This window comes from Leptidea sinapis, chromosome 29, assembly GCF_905404315.1.
Source record: "Leptidea sinapis chromosome 29, ilLepSina1.1, whole genome shotgun sequence".
NCBI classification, from domain to species: Eukaryota; Metazoa; Arthropoda; class Insecta; order Lepidoptera; family Pieridae; genus Leptidea; species Leptidea sinapis.
Genome location: NC_066293.1, coordinates 7,540,486 through 7,565,786, shown reverse-complemented (window position 1 = coordinate 7,565,786; position 25,301 = coordinate 7,540,486). Strand labels below are relative to the sequence as shown.

Here is a 25,301-nt window from a genome sequence, read left to right as displayed (position 1 = left end):
GTTTGGAGATTGCTAAATGAGATGCACTGTAATTTACACAGCAGATTTCATTAGGTTTATTACATTCTTTAAACAAGTGATCACCTCCACATATGGAACATCTTTGCTTACTGTTGCAAATTTTGGCAGAGTGGTTGAATTTAAAGCATTTAAAACATTGCTGTAATGGTGGAACATATTCAAATACCCTATAAGAGAATAGATCGTATTGAACATTATCGGGTAACAAATTAGATAAAAAAGTTATGCTGACAGTCTGTAGTGGGACACGCTCTTTACCAATTTTCTTTGTAAATCTTCTTATAGCTATTATTGCGTATATGGAGCACAATTTGCTATAAAGGTCTTTGTTTGAGATATTGGTTGGAACAAATCTTATGACTCCAATTTTTTCTATTTGAGCAGCTGGAATAGATGCTATCATGCCATGTTTAGTTAAAAAATTACCGATATTAATAAAATTATTGGCTGTATTACACTGTTTAAAAATAACAGCTATTTTACTTGCGTTGACACGCTATCACGTCACACCTTTGATGTCATTGGCGAAAATATGGTTTAAATAAGTAGGGCTCTTGTTGCCCAGTTTTCCATTGCTCACTGACTCAACATGAACTTTAAATTCTGTATTTATCGTATTTTTGTCCTTCTCACCGCCTCCACCAGCATCAGGGATCAATCAATCATCATCAACGAGGGGGGCGGGTTGTCCCCGCCATCATTACCCTCCATCTCAGCAGCCACTCACTATATTATTAATTATTTTTAATAGCAAAACAATGAGAAATACTTGAATTATTAATATAAAATTCAAATTCAAAAATTTTTGTAAACCGCGCTAATTGAGGTTCCCGCCAAAAGTCCGAAAGAATACTAAATTTTTACCAAAGAATAGTACAAGCACAGCAGGTAATCTACATACAAAGTAATTCAACCTTATGTCTATGGTTCACATATCTCATCTGACAGTTGTTTGTGACGACATTTTGATTTATCTATCAAACGTCAAAACCCAATCTGACTACGTTCAATCGTCGATTGACGTTTCAACTTTTCGACCACAGACTAATTTGATGCTTACACATAATATTGTGTTCTGTGAACGAGAATAAGTGCTGGAGATTCGTGTTTACATATTTTATATTTTGTAATAATATTGAAAATTGAAATTATGTCAGTATTTTAGATCAGGAACATTTAGTGAATATGAGATCAGTGTTTACAATTATTATATGCGTGTTATTACAGACTGCTACTCTAAATTCCGACATTTATTGTGATAGTGAAAATGAAACATGTACACGGGATATTTCAGGTGAAAAGTTTATATTTTACGACGTAAATCCGCCTGAAGGGTTTAACCTGCGCCGCGACGTGTATATGAGGTTCGCCATTATGTTAGCTGAAGCTAAAAGAAACGGAAGAAAACGAAATTGGCACTTAGTTTTACCACCTTGGCACAATTTGTATCATTGGAAAAACGACAAGTCAGATCCAATTCCTTGGTCATCATTCTTCGACACTGTTTTACTCAAATCCTATACATCAGTTGTAGAACTGCATGAAGTTTTTTCTAATATTCAAGAACTTAAAATAGACCGATTATATGTCTTACAAAACTATCCGAATGCCTTTGAAAATGGTGATTTCACCGAAAAGTGGAAAGTTGCAGATACTTGTAATAATTATGAGCGATCTTTTTGGGGCTACAAAAATATATCAGTGAAGGAGGAAATTTGTATAAATTTTCAGGGTAAAATATCACAGCTCTGGGATGTGATTGCCTTACATCCTGCAGATAAACATGTGATGTTTAGTAATGGTGAGATACCATTACATGACACATATGGAACAAAAACATATTGGGATAGTAGAAGAAGTATGGTTTTTAATAAACAACTTATTGAGAAGTCTGAGCAATATATATCAAAGTATTTAAATTGTCATACAAAATTATGCAGTAATTACCTTAGTGTGCATTGGAGACGACAGGATTTCGCACAATATCGCAAGAATAAAGTTCCTTCAATAGCTGGTACTGCTAGGCAAATAGACAAAGCTATCAAGAACTTTAATTCATACATTTATAAGGTTTATGTTGCAACTGATGCTCCGTTTTCTGTGTTACGTCAGTTAGAAACAGAGCTAACCTATTATGGTTACACAGTATTCTATTATCTACCATCTGACGATGATATTGAAACATTCAAAGATGGTGGTCTTGCAATTATTGACCAAATAATATGCTCACATGCTGCATATTTCATTGGGACACATGAAAGCACTTTTACATACAGAATTCAAGAGGAACGAGAAATACTTGGGTTTTATAGTACAACAACATTTAATAGATTCTGTCCAGATAAGGGACAGTGTGAAAAACCGTCTAAATGGACTATAGTTCACTAGTAATACAAACTCAGTAAGTTTGATAGTTCACCGAAAATGTCACCAATAAGTAGGGCTCATATTTTAAGGTCACTTCTCCCTTTGAATCCTTTTGGGCTTTTTAGAACTATTTTTACTAGATATGAAATGGATATCAGGTATCAGGCTAGGTAATGTATGACAGGCTAGATTGAAAAAAAAAAGATATGAAAACTGTAGAAAATGTTAAGTTTGAGCCATATATCAATTAAATTTTTTTTTAACACTAAAAAATCCATACCGATACTGCAAGTTAAATTATGATGTATTAAGTTACACCAACTTCTCTAGAAAAACAGGACAAAAAAAATCTAGCTTCTAAAACTATCTTATAATAATATATTTTAGCAAAATTTGCTTAGTTTGGTTATTGTACCGCTTTAGTTGATTTGCAGCAATTGACTGCAGATAAAAATTGAGCTTGTTTGCAATTGCATTCTTTTATTGGAAAGAATAACTGGTATTACTTGCTGCAAGCCCAGAATGTTATGAATTTTGTTAATAGATTGGCACTATTTACCGCTACCACTCTACCAATATTTGACAGGATATCTGGTGTCTTGCCAAAGTTATCTGTTTCATCTCAAATTTATACTCAGAATGACAGAAGACTGACTATTGTACTGCATAGAGTGGTAGTGGTATATGAATGAACATACTTCAGCAATTTCACACACTTATACAATCAATATATATATTATGACCTGTATAGCCAAGTGGTTAGCGATCCTACCTACTAAGCTAGAGGTCCCGGGTTCAAATCCCGGTAGGTGCAAGCATTTATATGATGAATATGGATGTTTGTTTCCGAGTCATGGATGTTTAAATGTATTTATGTATGTATGTTCATATGAATTTATGTATGTTTAAGTAAGTTTATTGTATTAAATACATCCTTGTCTTGTAACCCATAACACAGGCTATATATTATGCTTAACTTGGGGCAAGATAATTATTATTATTATTAATATGGATCCAGGTTCAACATAGTGTACATTCTACTATCCTATATAATATATAGGACACTTTTTACACAAATTATCTTGCCCCAAGTTAAGCATAATATATAGACTGTGTTATGGGTTACAAGACAAGGATATATTTAATACAATAAACTTACTTAAACATACATAAATTCATATGAACATACATAAATACATTTAAACATCCATGACTCGGAAACAAACATCCATATTCATCATATAAATGCTTGCACCTACCGGGATTCAAACCCAGGATCTCTAACTTAGTAGGTAGGATTGCTAACCACTCGGCTATACCTCCCTGAAGCTAATATTGGTGTAATATTTGGGCCATATTGTGTGTATTATATGTACATGCAAGATTTAAGGAGAATAAATATTATTATACAAATTGAATTTATAGATACTTAATTAAATGGATAATGATGGAATCAAATATGCATCAGAATGTTACAGATATCAAAAAAAAACTTTAAACTGATATTAAAAGTATGTAACTTAATCAGTAAAAGGACATCAAAAACTTTTTTTTAAATGAAATGAGATGTATACAAATATTTTATACTAAACACTCCCATACATTCTAGTTTAGCTTAATTCTATTATTCTATTAAGCCCTTTTTATTCTGAGTTAGAGTATGTCTCTTAACTCAGTGTGCCGCTTGGCAAACGCCTCCTCTAGCTCTTTCCATCGGAGTCTGTCATGGGTCACTCTTCTCCAGTTCGGGCCTGCTGTGAGTTTGAGTTCATCCTCCCATCTTGTTTGAGGTCTCCTCTGGCTCCGTGTGCAACCTCTTGGATACCAATCTGTGACAATTCTGCTCCATTTCTCCCGGCCATCCCTCAACATGTGGCCAGTCCATCTCCACTTTTGCTGATCTATTTTATTAAGCCTGTCGGTTACTTTAGTTTTTTGTCTCAGGTCTTCATTTCTAATTTTGTCTAGTCTATGTGTTCCCGTCATACTTCGTTCCACAGATCTTTGGCAGTACTTAAGCCTGTCTCGGTGCTCATTATTGAGTGCCCATGTCTCAAGTTTAGCTTAATACTAATATTAAAGAAATTAAACTAACAATGAATGTAAACTTTTAATTGAATAATATTTATTTCTTAGTAAGTACAACATTTTGTATTCAAAGCAGATGTATGAAGTGTCATCCTTCTTATTTATTTATTTATGCAGTACAATGATCTTTCTACTAATGAAAACTCATTTTATGTCAATGATTTAAGCCACATAAATTCTGTGACTTTCTGCTAGTTGCAAAAAGCATCCCTTAAGTTTATGTAACATTAAATATAATACCGTCACAAATACAATTTTTAAACAAAATTTTATGAACAATGTGGGACTTGAACCCATGACCTCTCACGTTCTGTGCGAGTGCTCTCCCAACTGAGCTAACCGTTCGAGTAACGTATGTTCAACTCTCAGGTTCAATCTTAATTTAGATTAGTAAGAGCGACATCACAAGTCAATTCCTAATATGGAAGTATTGGGGTTGAGCATGTTATCAACTGTAAAGTAGATCTTGAGAATGAAGCCACAACCTGAGAGTTGAACAAAGCATACAAGATTTTATGACGATACGTCAATTGAATGGTTAACTCAGTAGGGAAAGCACTCGCACGGAACGCGAAAGGTTGTGGGTTCAAGTCCTGCATCGTTCATAAAATTTTGATTATAAATTTTATTTGTGTATTAATCCCAGAAGTGAGTTATTTAAAAACATAAAAAATTGTTTATAATACTGTCACTTTCTTTTTCATTTCACAGTGTCACAACTCACAGTCAAAGATATAATGAAACCAGAAACATTAAGTATGATTTCTGCAACATAGTGGTGAGCTGCCATCTGTTGTCACAGATAATTATTATTTATATTTTCCTCTTGTTGAATGGAGTATGTAGTTATCTGTGACTCCTAATAGTCATGATATAATATATTATTACTATTATTATACTAATCAAGAATAAGATACATAATAGTAAGGATATATTTGTAGGTATAATGAAACTCTACAAATGCCAGATACTTCTTGCCTGGAGTGCCATATTTACAATAAACAAATAATCACTATCACGCTCAAAAATTGTCTGAAGCAAAACTCTGCCTACGCGTCTATTACGCAGAGTTTTCATTCCTTTGTGTTTCGACCGCGGTTTGAATACAACGCCACGCAATGAAAACCTGTCCAAATAACAGTACATCAAAATATCAACCCAAAAGAATGGAGCGTCCTATTTCAGGTAAGTGCCCCCTTTAAATTAACAAAATTATGTAACTAACTTGACATTTTAATTATTTTGCTAAATAATTACATTTCAAATGCTAAAACAGAATACATCTCTAACGAAATGTGCGAGAGGTGGACGTCCCTTCTATTGAATAGTTGTGGCTAATTACTTTGAATATTACTGCGACGAAATAAGGTGTTAATTTGAATGCATGTTTTAACGTTATTCGGACATTATTGACGACCTTTTAATAGGCGATTGTGAGTGTAGTAGTTTATAGTATAGCAAGACATTAGAAATTTTTGACGACCTATATAGCCGAGTGGGTCCCGGGTTCGAATCCCGGTAGGTGCAAGCATTTATTTGATGAATGTGGATGTTCGTTTCCGAGTCATGCATGTTTATATGTATTTATTTATGTTTAAATAAGTATATTGTATTAAATATATCGTTGTCTTGCAACCCATAACACAGGCTATATATGCCTAATTTGGGGCAAGATAATTTGTGTAAAAATTACATACTTCAATGATTTCATCCCATTATTTTGGGTGCCTTGAGAGCAATGAGTGTTTGATATAGTTGTAAAAGTTGATAAGCTATGTACCAAATTTCTAACCATTGTCATAATTTTAAGATTTGATATTTTACTGGAGATAATGTACCTATGTGCCATATTAAAGTTAGTTTTACTTAATTATATGAATGTTATACAAATAATAATAATACTCATTGTATAATTTTCATTATTTTTTTGCTACTGCTTTTCGTGACTTGACATGGGTTGTGTGTTGAACTGTATTTTTTAAATTAAATATTATAATTTTTCATGATTATTTGAGCAAGAACAAATTTCAAGTTAAAACTAATTGTGTACACCAACCCTTCACCTAGTCTTTCACCAACACCCAAAAGAAATTAAAATAGAATAAAAACAAACAAAATATAAATATGTTTATTTCATTTACTATAAAATAAAGCATTTTGGTAACTTGACGATATTTGAAGTATTTTCTTAAAATTCATCATTCTCGAAAGGATGGTCCTTGTGTCCCAGCGACCTGAAATATTACAAATGTAGGAGCATTGGTTCATTGTATGTGACATGTTGACTTTATAGAAGAGTAATCAACATCTGTAAAGTCACTTGAGATGTTAAGATGATCACGGCCACAGTCCTCTGAAAGGGGTCATAAAAAGTCAAGCCGGCCCACATTCTAGCGCTCTACAAAGTGCATGTCAGGCCACATATGGATTATTGCTGTCATCTCAGGTCTGGCGCACCCTAGTATCAATCAGCTGGAACCATTTGACCGAGTGCAACACAGAGCTGCTTATTGACGGGGACCCAGTGCTCTGTGAACGACTAGATCGCTGTTTGTACTGTTTGACTTGACTCCTGACATAATTACGATATCATACCCACCATCTATATGTGTGGCGTTCCTCCAACAGTGCGATTTCAGGGAACTTTCTTCCAGATACAACCAAGCTGTGGAGAGATCTTTCTGTGCGGTATTTCCAAGACGATACAATATGGTGTACCTTCATCAAAAACGCGTATACGTTCCTTGAAATGCAACGCTCGTGTGATTCCTCTGGTGTTGCAAGAGAATGTGAGCGGCGGTGATCACTTAAAATCAGGCGACCCGTACGCGTATGAAATCTTGCAACGATGGCTTTCACAATTAATTATTAAATAACGAATACGGCTGTACGGGCTTGAACCCTATGCCTAACCTAATAATGGACGTAGAAATAAAAAAAAAATAACGAATGTCGCAAACGTCCGAAAATTTTAGGAACCAACTTCAACCTGTTACTTTTGTGTTACAAAGATTTTAAAATTTCACTCTCATTTTTTCACGCACCTAAAGAAGTATAACTTAAAAAAACAGCTCAAGTATGTGGTGTATACTCACGCGGTCATCGGCACGAATCTTCCATTGCAGTCGAAGGTGTTGATGAGTTGCACATCTTCAGCCGACAGCTTGAAGTCGAACACGTCGAAGTTGCTGGCGATGCGAGACCGCGTCACCGACTTGGGAATAACGATCACTCCCCGGTCTATCTGGTATCTGCAACCATTAACATAATATGTCGACTCAAATTTTTTCGTCCATTTTTGGCATGTGGCATTACAGTCGGCCATGGATTAGGCTTCCAAGCCGGTCCAAGGTTCGAGTCTCCTTAAGAGACGCCCTGCGACTGTTGTTGCGAAGTATTTTCGGCCTACACGGCCCACGTCCTATGTCGCTGTTATAACCTTTAGCAGCATAAGTGTTTAGTCGGTAGGGGCAGACATATGGGCCCGGTTTTGGGGTCGTCAATACGTAAATGTATTTAAATCCCCTCAAAAAAAAATTAAGTCAGTTTGGCTGAGTAGTCTAAAGTGGCAGATTTAAGCTCTAGTTTCCAAGAGGGAGATTTTGTTTTTATTATAACTTGACTCTTATATGTATATAGAAGTATTGTGGGATTGTTTCTTACTACAGGTCTAAAGAAAAGATCCAATGGTATATGAAAATGGTCGCAATGCCTTCCTTACTCTTTCCAGAAAAATTTCTTGTAGGGAGTAATTTGTCAAATATAAGATACCTGTAGAATATAGAGAGGTTATAGAACCACCAAACCTGATCAAAACTTGAGCGACAGTCTTGCCCAGTCGAGTGGCAATGGCCTTCAGTTTGGGGTCATCCATGAGCTGGGGATCTCCCGGCTTGGCCCATGGTCTGTCCGGAGAGCCCAACGGGGAGTAAGCTGTTATCTTGATGCCTCGTGCTTCGCAGAAATCCTTGAGACGTTGTTGGTTCAAGTATGGATGACATTCAATCTGTAACATACAAAATAGTATGCCATCAAAAACATAACTTGTTAAAAAAAAAACAAGTCTCACAACACAGTACTGCTATCGTAAAAAGTTGTAAGGTTGATGTAATACCAAGTCGGTAATTTTATTTAGTCCCTACTTAAGAGTCCTTCTGTCTTAAGTTATTCAAATTCAAAAACACTTTATTCATGTAGGTCACGGAAATGACACATATGAATGTCAAAAAAAATTGTTTCTTATTGAATTTACCGCTACTTCGTAAAGGGTTGAGCTAATGAGAAGAAGTAGCAAGAAACTCATTGCCACTCTTTTAAGTCAAGATTTACATTTTAATTGTTTAATAAATCATTTCAATTACAATATATGCAAAGTGACGCAACAAAAATACTCAAATGTCAAAAACTTAAGCTTACACGAGTAAGTCAAAAAGAGAAAAAAAAGTAAATTAATACTTATAAACACAAGAGTTATTGAGTATAGTAGATGCATCAATCCACACATACCGTAAATAAATAGAGGCATTATGTGAGCATTTCATTAAATAAAATATATAATAACTTTAACTGAAATAATAATAATAAAAAACACATCAAGCACACCTCCCGGTACCAAGATCATCCAGCCACCATATATTACATAATTAGCTAACCTAACAATATCTTAAAGTGACCACATCAATGTTGAAAATAATTTACGTTTCAAATAAATAGATTTAACTTGGCCATCACATGAAAACACAGTGATGTTTTTTTTTTATAAAAACATAATGTATCTTATAAGTGTTGCATAGATTATTTAGTGCTTTTCTGTGTCTACTAGAAGTGCCTTTTACTGATAGGTCAGTCAGTGAGTGAGTGACGAAATTAAAAAACTTTGACCAGTTACAACTCTTAAACCATTGGTTCAAATTAAATGAAATTTGAAATAATCCGTGTTGTCTGCTTGCTTACTTAAAATTCAAACAACTTAACAATATGTTATGTTTTTAAAGTGATAACCCTCACTTCTAGGATAAATACACAAATAAAATTTGAAAAACATATGAACGATGCGGGATTCGAACCCACGACCTCCGGCGTTCCGTGCAGATGCTCTAAACAACTGAGCTAACCGTTCGAGTACCGCGTCGTTATAAAATTCTGTTTGCTTTGTTCAACTTTACAGTTGATAACCTGCTCAACCCCAATATTTGCATATTAGGAAATTGACTTGAGATGTCGCTTTTGTAAATCTAAACAAAAGCAGGTTATCAACTGTAAAGTAGATCCTGTAGATGAAGCCACAACCTGAGAGTTGAACAAAGCGAACAGAATTTTATAACGAGGCGGTACTCGAACGGTTAGCTCAGTTGGTTAGAGCGCCGGCACGGAACGCCGGAGGTTTTATCCACAACGAAGTTATAAGAAGTCGAAAATGGCCTGAAGGGCTTCGAGAAAAGGATGATACAGCCCTGCTGCTGGTCTTTGCTCGACTTGGCAATTGATGGGCGACAGTTTTTATCTGTGACACTGTAGATTTTTGCTGTGTGCGTGTGCTTTTTTGGCGACAAAAACAATACAATACAAGGCTTGTATTACGAAATTCAAAAGAATTGTTAAAAGACGATTAGGTTGTGGTAATGGTTATTATATTATAACTACCAAAAATGATATCATACCACAGATTGGGAATGAAGCGACCGCCCGCGCCGTCAGGCTATTAAAATTATAAATTTGTAGCGCAGTTTTATTAAAAATAAGAAGCCTGCTGAGTATCTTACGAACGTTTTTCTCAGGTCTAAGGCATTCAATTCCGAATGGGTGATAGTTTTTGACTTTCTATAAGTTACCTATTTACATTACCTTATTACAGCCATTGTAATACTCTTTTTTGATCCAAATGCTTTATGTTTTCTTTAGTGTTAATTCCGCCAATATTTGTCTTTAAACAATTCGACACGTGTTTCACCTCTGTACGAGGCATCCTCAGGACATGTTAACTCGCCAAAAGCTGGCACGAGACTAGTAGTTCAGTCTCGTGCCTCGAAACTTAAAACATTTGGATAATTACGGATTTCCGCAAAGTAATGCCAACTTCAATAAATTTAGTCCTTTTTTTATTCAAAAGAGTGGCCGTTGAGTTACTTGTATGTTCTTCTCACCAGCTCTACCTTTTCCGAACATATGGCAGATTCAGTAATTTAAAAGAATTATTTTTAGTGATGATTGAAAAATGTATAAATTGAATTGAATTCACGATTTTTTGAATTTGACTTTGAATGCATACCCTACCTGGTTGACAACTGGTTTGATAGTGGCCACTTCCAGAACCCTGGTGATCTGCTTCGAGTTAAAGTTTGACAGGCCGATGCTCTTCACCAGACCTTCTTTAACAAGGGGTTCCAAGGCCTTCCAGGTGTCCACATAATCAACATCAGAGAACTGGATTTTACCGGCTTCATCCACGGGGAAGTTCTCTGCACCTTCCTAAAAATTATTTTTTAATGTTAATGATAAAAATTTTAGTAGGCTCTTTAAAAAATGCAAAAATCTATACGAATTTAGTTTGTACCAAATAAATGGACGACGCGATCGCATCCGCGGCTCTCATACGCCTCAAAGCTCTTACCAACTAAATTAAGTTTTATACAAAAGGCATTTATTTTCTTTTTGATTTATTTATTTAATCCCAGAAGTGTGGTAGATCTCTTAAAAATAACAATTTTTTTAAAAATAAAACTCTTTGAAAATAAGATTCTTTTTTAAAAATGGAGATTATGTTCTTTAGCTACTTATATAAAGTACACTTATCTCCACACACATAGTTATTCCTTATTACTTAGCTAAGTATTCCTTAGTGCTAAGGAATACTTGGCTAAGTATACATTAATCTAATAAGCAGAGTTCTATCCAAGAGACGTCACTTTTGGTTTTTCCCTAGCTAAGGAAACATTTAAGCATATGGCTGAACTTTCATTATCGACAGGATATCCATAAAATCAGTGTTATCAGTAAAATAAATGCAAAACAAGACAATTTAATTTCTTAGCACATAAATTTATTCATAAACACGTCTTATTTTTGAGTAAAAAATCCCTGTTTCATATTCAATTCAATTCGAGATCACTCCTCTAACTACCACAGCCTATATCAGCATACTGACCGTGAGATCTGACATCGAGCGTCGTACAGTTCCGTGGTCACTCGGAAGAGAAGGCCAAACTGGCCTCTAAAAAGCTTAGTCTACTCAGTAAGGCGATACAGTCATTCACTATAAACCACCGCCTGCAACTATATAAGGCGCAAATTCAGCCTTACATGGAGTACTGTTCTCACCTCTGGGCGGGCGCTCCTCAGAACCAGCTTCTTCCAACGAAGAGCTGCTCGAATCATCGGCGTTCGTAGAGATGTGGGTTCTCTCTGCGTCTACTACCGCATTTATCACGGGAAGTGCTCAGAGGAGCTGTTCGGGTTGATTCCGGCGGCCAAATTTCACCACCGGACATTGCGTCAAAATGCAAAATACCACCCGCATCACGTTGACGTCTGGTATTACACAACCACGCGTTTTATAAGAAATTTCTTGCCTCGCATAGCCACTTTGTGGAATCAATTACCAGCAGCTGTTTTCCCGAGCCGATAAGACTAAGGGACCTTCAAGAAAAAAGCATACACCTACATTAAAGACCAACACCGCATCTCTTGACACCTGTTGTTGCGGATGTCCATTGCCTCACCACTGAGCGTGAGCCTTTTGCCATTTTGCCCTGCCCTTTCTTATTTAAAAAAATAAATAATAGTTAAAAAAAACTAAAAAGCACGCTTTATATAAAATTCAACTAAAAAATAGAAAATAAATTTAAATTGAAAATAGTGTAAAAAAAATATATCTTACTGTAAAAAAAAGCGTGGGGTGTAGAAGAATTATTATTTTAATAATATCTTAAAAAGAACCCCACGCTTTTTTTACAATAAAATATATTTTTTTACACTATTTTCAATTTAAATTTATTTTCTATTTTTTAGTTGAATTTTATATAAAGCGTGCTTTTTAGTTTTTTTTAACTATTATTTATTTTTCATTTTTTAGTCAAATTAGTGTAATGTCATCGATCCTCGATAAATCTACAAAGTTTGAACGAAATCTAGCCGTTTAAAGTGGGTCAAAATCGCGCCCAAAGAAGTCGGTTACAAACATACAGGTGAAGCTAATATAAAGCGTATAAAAAGTTAGAGAGACATACCTTGTACGCCTGTGGCCAGTGAATCAGATATAAGTCCAGGTATTGAGTGCCGAGATTCTCGAGGCTTTTCAGCAGTGCACCTTTCACGAGGTCTGCTCGGTGGAAGGTGTTCCACAGCTTGGAGGTGATGAAGAGTTCTTCGCTGTTTGAAATACAAAAGTTATTAAAGTTAACTATTAACTTATTTGCTGTTACTTAGTTGACGTCATATAAATAATTTTTATATGACGATTACGTTAATCGATTTTCAACGGTTTTTGTAGACTATTTCACCTGGTATCAGGGTGTCGTCGGGTGCGAACCCCACTACAAAAAATGTTTTCTTCATAACATTATATTTTTATTTGAAAAATAAGTAAAAATGTATTAAATCTAATATATAAAATTCTCGTGTCCCGGTGTTTGTTACCAAAATCCTCCGAAATGGCTGAACCTATTAGTATGAAATTTTGTGAGCATGTCCTATAGGTCTGAGAATCGGCCAACACCTACTTTTCATACCCCTAAATGATAAGATATACACCCACCCCTAAATATATTTATTTTTTTGACAATTTATTTTTAATTTTTATTATGATTCAGCATTGAAAAATACATACGACATCAAATTTTCGCCCTTCTACGATCTACAACTATATATAGCTACTTTTATATTTATTTATTAAATTCCGCCAACAAGGTATACACGAATATAAACACAGTATAATAAAAAAACAATAACATTCATATGGTAAGTGATGCCTCAATTATAGGCGAAAATGACATGCTATTCAATTAAATTAAGCCACAAAAAAAAATAAGAACTATAATATATTATATATCTACGAATACAATCTTAATATAAATTTACACAAAATATTATCGAATAATAACGATATATCCATTCCATCCACAAATTCGCTATAAGGTTGCAAGATGGCAATAGAATACAATAATTGTAGTACGATATATCTGGTAGGTCTGAGAACCGGTCGTCATCTTTCTTATATCCCAAAAATTTTAATTATTGATTTTTTTTATTAGTTTATAAGGCAATACAACGTTTGCTGGGTCAGCTGGTAAATATATAAAACTTATTTTTCTTTTCTTTCAATTATTATCTGGCGACACGGTATTGCCCCCGTAATTTGAGCAAAATCGAAGCACTTCTAGCAGACATAGAAGCTTCAAATTTAGAACAGAATTAGTGGTTAGAGTATAAATACGACGTTACGAGCAGGACGTTCAGCTGATGGTAATTGATACACCCTGTCCACTACAATGCAGTGCCGCTCAGGATTCTTGAAAAACCCAAAAATTCTAAGCGGTCTACCACTGCGCTCATCAGTGATGAGCTTCTGCACAGCGTCCTTCAGACCGAAACACAATAATGCTTACACATAACTGCACATAATGCTTACAAATTCAAGTATTTGGAGTAAATGTATACCTAAATCTATTATAAAATTAGCCAGTATTAATTATTATGTCTGTGAATCTAGTAGACATTATTTTTATTAAAAAAATTCAGTTTTAAGTGTGAAGAATTATTTTAATTTTATTCTGCCATACGTCTATATAGAAGTTTAACTTCATATATTCATTTAGAGTTGACAATTTATTTAATTAACTTTGAATGACAGAGTTGTCAGTGGCACTTAAATGAAAAACAACATGGCGCGTAACCGAAAATCGTGACGATTTGCTATAAAATTTATCTCATACGTCGATAAAGAAGTTTCACTTTAATAAGTTTCATATTATCTTACCGTTTCACTACGCCTTCCTTGATCTTGGCGCTGATGGCGTCCCCGACCTCCTTTTCGTTCCCGTAGACGAAGGCACAGTCGATGTGTCGGTAGCCAATATCAATGGCGTCCTTCACCGCCTGCGTCACTTCTCCAGGTTTCGACTGAAAACAAAAACAAATTGTTACCCTAACAAATAAATATATCAACTGTTGACTATAACAGCTAAGAAAATTTAACAATCTACACTGACAATAAACAACCTATCGGTCTATTAGACAGAGTTTTTGTTCAGTTGTGTGTGGACCGCGCTTTGAATACAACGCCACGCAATAACAAAGTTTTCAATGAAAAAAAATTTCAAATAACTGCATATCCAATCTTAAAAAGGATGGAGTGTATTGTGATGAGTGTAGCTCCCCTTAAATTAACAAAATTATGTAACAAACTTAACGTTTTTAATCATTTTGCTAAATAATTACAATTAAATTACTAAAACAAAATGCAACACCTACGAAATGTGCGAAGGAGACGGACGTCTCTTTCGCACATTTCGCACCATAATTATATATATATATTTCCACGTATATAGTCACTCATCACGATATATCTGGAACCATAAGCCGTAGAGACTTGAAATTTGGTAGGAATATTCCTTTCGCCGAGTAGAGGTCAGCTAAGAACGGATTTTACGAAATTCCACTCGCAGGAGTTTTTTTTATTATTAACAGAACAACGTTCGGTTCATCTAGTCAATAATAATACAATTAACTTTGAACATTACTGCCTCGAAATAGGTGTTAATTTGAATGAATCATTTATTGTTATCTGTATGTCAATGCAATTTGGACATTTTTGAAGACCTTTTAAAAGGCGATTGGAAGTCTAATTCTTTATAATACATCAATGTAATTCTAATTAAAACTATCTACTTAGGTAGGTTGAGGTTCTGTGTGATATTTAAAGGACAACATGATGTGTCCGTGAAAATTCTCAGCAAGAGTTGTATATTGAATTTAAATTGAAGTTGACATAATATAAGAGGAGAGGTATGTGTGTGTGTCCTTGTGCGGTGTTTCCGGGACAATACGACATGGGTACCAAAAGCGCGTACACCTCCCTTAGTGGCTGGCAATGCTCTTGTGATTCCTCAAGTGTTGCAAGAGAATGTGGGCGGCGGTGATCACTTAACACCAGGTGACCCATACGCTCATTTGTCCTCCTATTCCATAAAAAAAGAGAGGGAGAGAGGCACAATAATTTGCAATGTCAGTCATTACGTAAAACTAATGTTGCCACTTGACATTCATATTTATTTATACACTGTGTGACAAAAATCCTGTTGTTCCATATACATAAAAATATAATAAAAAAGTCAATTCGGAGGAGTGTGGCAACTAATAGTGTGAAATGAGAATTTTATAGATATCATTACTAATAATATCAGTAATGCTCTACTATATTGTAATACTTGATAAGATAATTGTCAATACACACAAACTGGTAAGCCGCAAACAGATAAATATTTACCGTACTGATAGCAACATGCTTTGTGTATTTGTAGAAGACTTGGAAATAATTAGATTGAATGTAATAAAAGTACAAATATATAGTTAATTTCTTTGATTCAAATGATGAATTGATTATTAATTTAAATATAGTCTTATTAATGTCAAAGATTTTACCACACTGAATGATAGGTTAATTGAATAAATTGAATGCGAAGATGTCGCTAGAAGCTCATTGTAATTCTTGTAAATCAATATTTATAAAACATGGTCATGCTCTGCAGCACCTAGTTTAAAGTGTCAAAATCATCAACATTTTTAACCTTTTGCTTGTAATACATAATTATTTCAGGTAAAGATCAAAGTTTATAGATATAATAAAAAAAAGGCATAAAGAGGCATTTTTTTTCTCAAAATTGATTCCTTTAGAATTCTTTTTGATGTCATTTCTAATATACTAGATACTACTACCGCTTCGGAAACAAATGGCACTCTGAGAGAGAATCAGTGGCGCAAGATACTCTCCCAGCATTCTTTTTTGCGCTCTTTTCAATAAAAATATACAACATTGTACCTATCATTTCTATCGCTATAAAATAATCATAATCTAGTCCCAGGCTGTCCGATCTCTTAGATATTCAGCTGTGGAGTAATAGGATTTATGACAGAGCCATTTTTTTATAAAACATTTAAAGTTATTTATAGATAATGCCTAAACAGTGGCTGGAACTTTAATACAATAGTGTATACATTTACCCTTAAACCTATTATGTATCATATGAAGCCTACTAGAATTAATTACAAGCAATCCCTTATTTCTAGTGTTATAATAATCAAAATCACGAGTAAGAGCAAAAAGGTGATGATTTTTGTGAATGTATATTAAATTTTCATAAATTTACTGACAATGAACAATCATAATAGTTCTTCTTTACATTTTTCTTTGAGAGGCTTTACCCTAACACACTTAATTGGACATAAAATTAGCACAAAGTCAAAGTATAAAGAGAATAGACATAGATTTATTAATAAAACTTTAAAATTAATATCTCGTAAAGTAGATGTTTCCGCGGAAAAATTATAGTCCTATTGGATTCCAGATTTATTTTTTCTCGAAATATGAGCCGACGAATTATTTTATTAATTTAATATTAATTACTAGAATTCCCAACGCCTAAGACCGGTGACATAAAATGAACAAATAGCGAACATAAGTATATTACCAATATTAAAATATTTCTGATACGAAATTTATACAATTTAATTAATTAAATTTATACAATAGGCTAAATTAATAACTATTTCTATATTACTATACTTATAGTATTAATGTAAGAACTTACTTTCCAGGTTCCTATTCCAAGAATTGGGCATTCGGTCCCATTCTCCAGCTTCACCATTGGTACTTTTGATGCCATATTTCACAATAACCGGCGATAAATTTTTAGATAATATTTATTTTAATTTTTTTGTAATACTCGACATCAAAGTTCTAACTTCATAAGTTCTTTCAAAGTTCCAACCAAAGAGAATTTAAACGCTACGTTCAGTTGCAACCTATTTTATATTACCTACCGACTTCTGGAATTCTGTTCCCTGTTGACATATCTAAAACTCTTCTCTGTCATCTGTCATCTGCCTGGACTGTTGACTGTTGAGCACAGAGTACTTATACTTCCTCCAGTGATTTTCTGGTGTTGCAAGATTACGTGGGCGGAGGTGATCACTTAACATCAGGTGATCGGTACGCTTGTTTGTCCCCCTCTTCCATAAAAAAAAATTAGAAGAGCGAACTCTTGAACAATTAGTTAATTTACATAGAGTAAAAATAATTGTTTGTGCTCTTGAATATTCCTCTTTCTGCGAAGTTGTCAAGTGTCCGTGTTTAACAGTCAAGAAGGTCAATATTTTTTTTATTATTAAGTACGTAGGTCGGACCATTATCAGACTATAAGTATTAACCTATATTGTGCTCAATGATTTTTTTTTATTTCCAAATAGGATTTAAAATCACTAATTGTAAGTCAAGTCTTCCACCTATTCAAAAATTTGTATACCTAAGACCTGAGAAGAGCGGGCGCAAGAAACTCAACATACAAAGTGTAGGTATTTGTTTTGTATTTTTTGAGGAATAATGTGGTAAAAGCATATAGCCCAACAAAAGACTTATTAATCCAAATTAACGGAGTAGTAGTAATTAGTTTGTACGTATGATATTAAACGTTGTCAGTATTTCAGTTATGAATAGATTCTGTGATTTAGGATGCCTTGTTATCTGAGAATGCAAAGTTTTGTAATGAATATTCAAGTTTGTATTTTTTTTATGGTATAGGAGGACAAACGAGCGTACGGGTCACCTGTTGTTAAGTGATCACCGCCGCCCACAATCTCTTGCAACACCAGAGGAATCACAGGAGCGTTGCCGGCCATTAAGGAAGGTGTACGCGCTTTTTTTGAAGGTACCCATGTCGTATCGTCTCGGAAACACCGCACAAGGAAGTTCATTCCACAGCTTTGAAGTACGTGAAAGAAAGCTCCTTGTAAACCGCACTGTGGAGGACCGCCACACATCCAGATGGTGGGGATGATGATGATGATGTATTAGAAAAATTTGAAAATTTCAGCGGAAATATAAGTATATTTAAATTAAGATAAATCTTTTATAATTTATATCGTGCACGACAAGAGTTAACAAATAATCAGAGATAAAAAGGTCTTGAATTAATATTATCGTCGTCGGTCATGGTCAACTAATTTTATGGGTGGCGTTTTGTATATATAATAAGCGGCGAATGATATGGTTATTTGCTTTTTTACAACTTAAATTGTTGGAAAATAGTTCGTTTAAATTTTAAGAAATTAAATTCACTATCTATTATATTTATTTAACAACAACAATACTTGAAATACTAATACATATCTATTTCAATAAGTTTTTCTTCTACGATTCTAATCGTTGCTTGCTAACGGTGGACGGTCTTAATAATTAATATTTGTATTAATAAAATATTTGTAAATATTTTTATTATACATGTGGTATAAAGTATCAATATAAGTGTGTTGACAGGGATAAATGTCAGCCTAGAAACTGGATCTAACACTCACCCAAATTTCTAGTTTCTTTATTCAGACACGATAATACTTTGCTTATGTTACTTCACAGTATATTTAAATTGTCACAGTGATGTTTATTGAAAAATAACGTTGTTATTATTGCAAGCCAAACTTGTCATATCCATTTTGTTCGTGCCTACTCATCGCTGTTATTTAAAAGATAATAATTTTATGTCACTCATATTATCGTGTACGTGAACACAAACAATAAAAATCTGTGATACAATTTGCCCCAAAGCCACTATCATTGTAACGGTCATGGCCAAACAATTTATGGCTTACTGCCACCATTATGATTTTATGTTTAGGCACGTATCTACCTACCGTACAAGTGTAACCATAATTTATACTATAGAAACTAGATACGTACAGTTTCTATAGTATAAGGTGTAACGGGCACTTGTAACTGGACAGATAGTAGGATACGATTTGTTTTATTATTTTTAGTGTTTCCAGTGAACTCATGGAGTGTAGTTTAGACCAACTTGAGAGATAGGATAGTTCTTATTTCGATTTGGTACCTATAATTATTTTTATTTACAATATAGAATTTATTTAGACATGGTTTGATAGTTCTGCTCTAAAACAATTTCATTATAAAAACAGGGAATATGTTTTACGAAATATAACTTGAAGTGATGAAATATTATTGACAAATTCATGAAAAAAAAGTATTTTATTTATTATGTACAGAACAACGTCTGTCGGGTCAGCTAGTATTGTATTATTCAAACAAAACAAATATTATAAATATATTTACAATACTATGATTACATTAAATTAAAACTATCGTAACGGGGAAGTGTACCAACAATAGGTACTGGCAACATTGGATAGCTAGGCTGATCCGTTGACTGAAATAGCTGCCAGGTTGGGTTAACAGTGGACCTATTGAGGCTTTTAGATAGTATTTTGTACACTCTTTTCACCTCGACAAAAAGATGTTTGACTACACTGAGACCAACATATTTGCGACGTTTGTATTCGGCAGTCTAAGCAGCAACCCCAGCACCAACTAACGTAACTTGGACATGAGAAGGAGACAGAGTGTCACGTTTCCAGAATTGAATAAACGCAACAAGATTTATGGATCATTGGGACGTTTAGCTTAGCGGTTAAAACTTTGGAGGCGTTAACAAATTTATTTTATTGAATCCCAGAAGTGAAGGAAATGACATAAAAATAATATTGCAGATAACAACGCGGTACTTTGATAACCAGTGACATACTGATATGCCTAACTTTAAGATTAGTCAAAATACGATGACATAAAAATACAGTTTGATGTGATAAATATTAACCTCAAATTAACCTTTTGAACTTTGGTCATACCACAGAGTAGGGATGGATACTTATTTTATTTTATTCGGAAACTTACAGTTTTCATATATATGTATTAACAAGAGCAATTATCGTAATATACAATAAGTAAAATACAGTAACTAAGAAGAAAAATACAACAAGAATCATATAATACTAGCTAAATCTATTCAAGGCTCAATTAAAATTAAATACGTATTAAAGTCATACTATAATGATTATTATTCCGCGTTGGCGGAAACTATCTTGGCGCCTCAATAAGGCTACTGGAACCCCAAGCGCTGGCAGCTATTTCGGTCAACGGATCAGCCTAGCTATCCAGCGCGGAAATGCTGCCAGTATTCTTGGTACGCTTCTACGTAATAATAAAAATTTGTAAAATAAAAGGACAAAAAGCTACATATAGGCCGATACGTACATTCATATTCTAGCCATAGTTTTTGTTACAATTAAAAATGCATTATTTTTTTATGGCGTAATGATTGTATTTGCGGTATTTACTTGACAGTTATCACGACTATCATATTCACTAAGCATTGTCACACAAACAACTAAATTATTCAAGCTCTAAAGGTTGATTTATCCAATATACGATAATTAATATTTAAACATTTTATTTTTTATGAAATTCATAATGCTTTTTAACTTTGAACATTAATCATATATTAGATGCAGCACCTGATAAACTAAATTATTATGAATATTACAGTGATTATCTTGTATGCTCTTCTCACGAGCTCTACTTTTTCCCAAAATATGGTAATTTCAATAATTATTTTTTATTTTATTTTAATATGTGAGGAAGACTGTGAATGAATGCCACATATCTAGATGGTGGAGATGATATCGTAATTTGTGGCGTGTAGTGCCAAGGTGGAGTTCGGCGGCAGGAATCAGATCAAACAGCTCTTCGAAACACTGCTTGATAAATGTGGTGGAAGGCACACAATGAAGCGACGTCTCTACGCAACGCTAAGTGATCTAGCTATTCGCAGCACTAGGTCCCCGATAATGCACGCGGTCTAATTGTTCGTGCCGATACTGGGGCGTGCCAGACCAGATATAACAGCAGTACTCCATATGTGGCCGGACCTGCGCTTTTGAAGAGCGCTAGAATATGGGCAGGCTTGAAGTATTGCCGTGCTCTACTTATGACGTCCAGCCTATCTGTTCCAATGGGAATTTTAGTTACACCAAACTATGACTGACGCAGGATGATGAGGTTGTACTTTTTTGGTCGTTGGTGAGCATTTTTGTGAGATATTAGCGTTCACTTTCTCATTTTGTTTGGTGTAGTGCTCTTCAAATGTGAAAATTTTAATCATAAAAATGATATATTCTGTACACTTCACCTGCTTATCGGGACAGCAAGTATTTTGAATGAGATAAATTTAGATCTTCTATATCGACGATAAGCGCCAAGCTTCATGTTTTCTTTGGTGATACGCAAAAGAGTCCTATCGCGAATCTTCATTTCTCGCTATAATTTTTGAAGATATACTTCTTAAGGCGTATCAGGGAAAAATTAACAGAGAGAATTTATACCATTTCCGCGTACACCGTCCCGCAAATTCGACACCCTGACGTTAGCTGGTCAACTAGACCATTTGTATCGTACTTCAGCTACCAAGCCAACTCATATATGAGTTACAAGAGGTCTATAGAATCACAAATAATGGACGATATTTTTTTAGGTTTAATAAGTGACAAAATAATGATATTTAAATACACTTTATTAAAATAAATAATGCGGTATAATAATTGCTGCTAGACAACTGCAATGACAACCGTTTCTTAATATAAATTATTTCATAAAGAGTAATAAAGAATAAACTGTATAAATATAAATTATGGCATAATGGATGCATCAACCTTTAGAGCTTGAATTCATATGTCAGTCTATTTTCCCAAGACGTACCCTTAAGATTTTATAGCATATAGAATGCGTGACCAATTTTGATATCGCAATGTATACATTAGCTTGTAGCTTTATATTCAAAATACGCCAGTACGGAGTAACGCCAAGGGTGGCTGACTGAACGTAGTGCTTAAATTCTCTTTGTGGCTGACTTTAAGGCTATTTACGCCTTGTCAAATGTCATTCAGAATCTGTTTCAATCACAATAGGTTCGCTTACCTTGTCTATCTCATCTGTATAATTGTGTTTTTTTTGCACTAAATGAAGTTAGTACAAACCTGGGTTAAATTTCTGCAATCGAGCGAATGTCAAGAGAATATAATAAGTACTTAAATAAAACACCAAACTTGGACATTGGTGCAGATAGGCTTACAACATTAATATTTAAAAAAATAAATGTACTAAAGTTCATAAGAAGTAAGTACAGCTGTTTTGTATTGGATTTAATTTTAATATATTGATAAACTGTAATTTTACTAACATATTCAATTATTGTAATCCAAGTTGTTATAGTAAGGAAGGTAACAACTAATGAATGATGTGTAACCCTGTAAGTTATCTGTACACTTAGATACATTTTTTTTTAAATTTTGTATTAAGTATGTATTACAGTTTTAGTGTGCGATTGTTGGGTTGCCGTATAAATAAATCTGAAACGGAGAAGCACTCTTTCGCACGATTTGTTTGTCTAGCGCTAGTAGGTATATTGTTAGTCTATGGGTTGCTTATAAATACTCTCCTCCGAAACGGCTAAGCCAATTTGTATATTGGGTAGGCCTGAGAATCGGCCAACATCTATTTTTATACCCCTAATTGATAAGGATCATCCACCCCCATATGTTTTTTTTTTTTGCACAATTTTCTTTATTGTTATTTCATTATGATTTAGCATTAAAAAACATACAACTTCAAATTTTCACCCGTATACGATCTGCCTGTTTTTTAATCACAATTTTTATGTAATTCTATTCCATCCACTGCCACAGATCTGCAATAGGATTGCAAGATGGCAATCGAATATGAAAAATTTTACTTATTGAATTTTTTTATTACCTTAATAAAATTGGCAATACACAATTGGTGGGTCAGCTAGCACTATTATTATATTTTTTAATCTATACTTTTGAGAATTGCCTTAATTTGCCAAGTTAAAGTTGCGCGCCTAAAGAATTATTCACTTTTAAGATATTATTTAAATTCTTACCTTCCATGTGCCCAAGCCAATAACAGGAATCGTTTTTCCATTGTTGAATGTTACCACCGGAACTTTTGGCGCCATTTTAATTTTCAAACGTCGTACGTTATCGCGAGCACACGGCTAACTAAACTTTTTGGAGTGGAATACAATCACTTCAGGTTATCTTTATGGCGTGGGTTATCTTGAAGACAATAATCTTGTGGTAAGATGGTGTTACGTAATAATTGGTTCTATAACTATCGAATATTTTTCTCCTGGGAATTTTATAATTTATGCTCTTGTTACAAAATTCTAAGCTGTTTTAAGGCAGTAAAGTTAGCAATTCCTGACGACGAGCATTTTGATGAAACGAAGTCATGGGCCTAAATACACCCGGGTAGTGCAATCGCGCTTTCACACGAGGTACCTAGTGCTAAACTACGTATATTTCTTACACATTTGTTTTTGTATGTACGAAGATTGACAAAAAGGCTAGACCCGGTAAGTAATAGGGATCTGGGTAACAGGTAGTCAAGAAGTAGATACAGCGTCATCTATATCATGAATGTGTTACGAGTCCATCGCAGAGTTGGGCTGGGCGGAGAACCGGCCAACGGGCGCTGCTTGTGGTCCTGTCTTCGGGGATTTTTATTTTATATTGATAATATTATACGATTTTTGCGACGATACAACACTATAATTTCAAACAAGCGACCTATATATATTTTTGGAGGTACAATAGAAGAATTTAAGAGCAACCTAACAATCTGATTAGTAAAATGTAATGACCTAATATCTAATAAAAAACGCATTGACTTTTTATATTGTATTTTAGTAATTATATTGGAGTGACTGTATTGTAGCTTGTAATGATTTGTAGAATTAATTTATCTTTTTATATTGTTTTGACATTTTAACGTAAAGGCCTTCAATTTACTTGTATATAATTATGAACTAAATCGTCTGTATGCTTATGCATGAAATGTTCACCTGTAATTGCAGGAACAAGATTTTTTTACTTTGTATTATAATTTTATGAATTGACATGTGTATTTTGTGCTGGTGGACCTTGAATAAATATTTATAAACATTAGAAAATTTTAGTTTATATTGATTGCATGATACATTTTAATTTGCTTACATAATACCTTTTACATTCAATACTATAAAATAATATCTTTTATTAAAAAAAAAATAACATTCAGATGGAATAAAATTTTGAAACATAATATTATATATAATGAAATAAATTATTAGTTACTTAAGTAACTAAATAAATCAAAAATATCATTTTACTTTTGTATTCAGGTGAATATAGGTATATTACCAACTAAATCCATAATGTTAGTAACTTTACGGCTTTCTTCGTCTGAAATCTCAACCAACAGTTGTGGGTAACCAATGCATACATAGGTTTATGGGCCATTTTTTCTAACATTTAACTGAATACGCTACGAATAATAATTCGTCTGAAAACAATTAATAGAATATGTGGTAATAAGTTTATACCAAATTTATTGCTCTTTCAATGTTATTCAAGAAAGGAAAGAAAAAAAGCTGGTCCCCTACAATTATTATGTAAATGATATTATTGTTAACGTTGAATTCAGCCATTCATAATATATGTAACCGCAATTCAAGTCTACCTGATACTTCCCATAGCCATGACTAGATGGCTCTTGTACTGGAATGTACAATAGTTTTAAAACACGCTATTGGTATTTATTGCAAATGTGTTTGTACTTAATTAAATATCAAATAAATTGACGTCCCACGTAGAGTGAACCGATCCCAGCGGAAACTCCATAGGGAGTGCCGCTTGCGCCTCTCTCTCTC

General features: G+C 34.0%; 2 protein-coding genes across 3 annotated transcripts; one reads left to right on the top strand and one right to left on the bottom strand.

The window, feature by feature from the left end:
* The first annotated feature begins 1,082 nt into the window (after positions 1-1,082).
* LOC126973351 (GDP-fucose protein O-fucosyltransferase 2) lies at positions 1,083-6,645 on the top strand. Its single transcript, XM_050820580.1, has one exon. It carries the CDS (start codon positions 1,207-1,209, stop codon positions 2,407-2,409), a length of 1,203 nt encoding a protein of 400 aa, XP_050676537.1. The 5' UTR covers positions 1,083-1,206; the 3' UTR covers positions 2,410-6,645.
* On the bottom strand, positions 6,591-23,654 carry LOC126973364 (aldo-keto reductase family 1 member B1-like). 2 transcript variants are annotated; one of them, XM_050820597.1, is made up of 7 exons: positions 23,493-23,654; positions 14,450-14,592; positions 12,702-12,843; positions 10,750-10,944; positions 8,283-8,482; positions 7,572-7,727; positions 6,591-6,710 (listed from the first exon to the last, which is right to left on the bottom strand). In XM_050820597.1, the coding sequence occupies exons 1-7, from the start codon at positions 23,565-23,567 to the stop codon at positions 6,665-6,667; spliced, it is 957 nt and encodes a 318-aa protein (XP_050676554.1). In that variant the 5' UTR covers positions 23,568-23,654; the 3' UTR covers positions 6,591-6,664. The 2 variants fall into 2 exon arrangements, with proteins under 2 accessions (XP_050676554.1, XP_050676553.1); XM_050820596.1 differs by lacking the exon at positions 23,493-23,654 and adding an exon at positions 17,280-17,465.
* Positions 23,655-25,301: the final 1,647 nt, after the last annotated feature.

Excerpts from the sequence above, each read along its gene's own strand:
- LOC126973364 (XM_050820597.1), bottom strand. The coding sequence starts at position 23,567 with ATGGCGCCAAAAGTTCCGGTGGTAACATTCAACAATGGAAAAACGATT. Across the intron at positions 10,945-12,701 it reads ACTGGCCACAGGCGTACAAG|GAAGGTGCAGAGAACTTCCC; the intron begins GTATGTCTCTCT and ends AATAATTTTTAG. Across the intron at positions 7,728-8,282 it reads GTCGCTCAAGTTTTGATCAG|ATACCAGATAGACCGGGGAG; the intron begins GTTTGGTGGTTC and ends TAATGGTTGCAG.
- LOC126973351 (XM_050820580.1), top strand. The coding sequence starts at position 1,207 with ATGAGATCAGTGTTTACAATTATTATATGCGTGTTATTACAGACTGCT.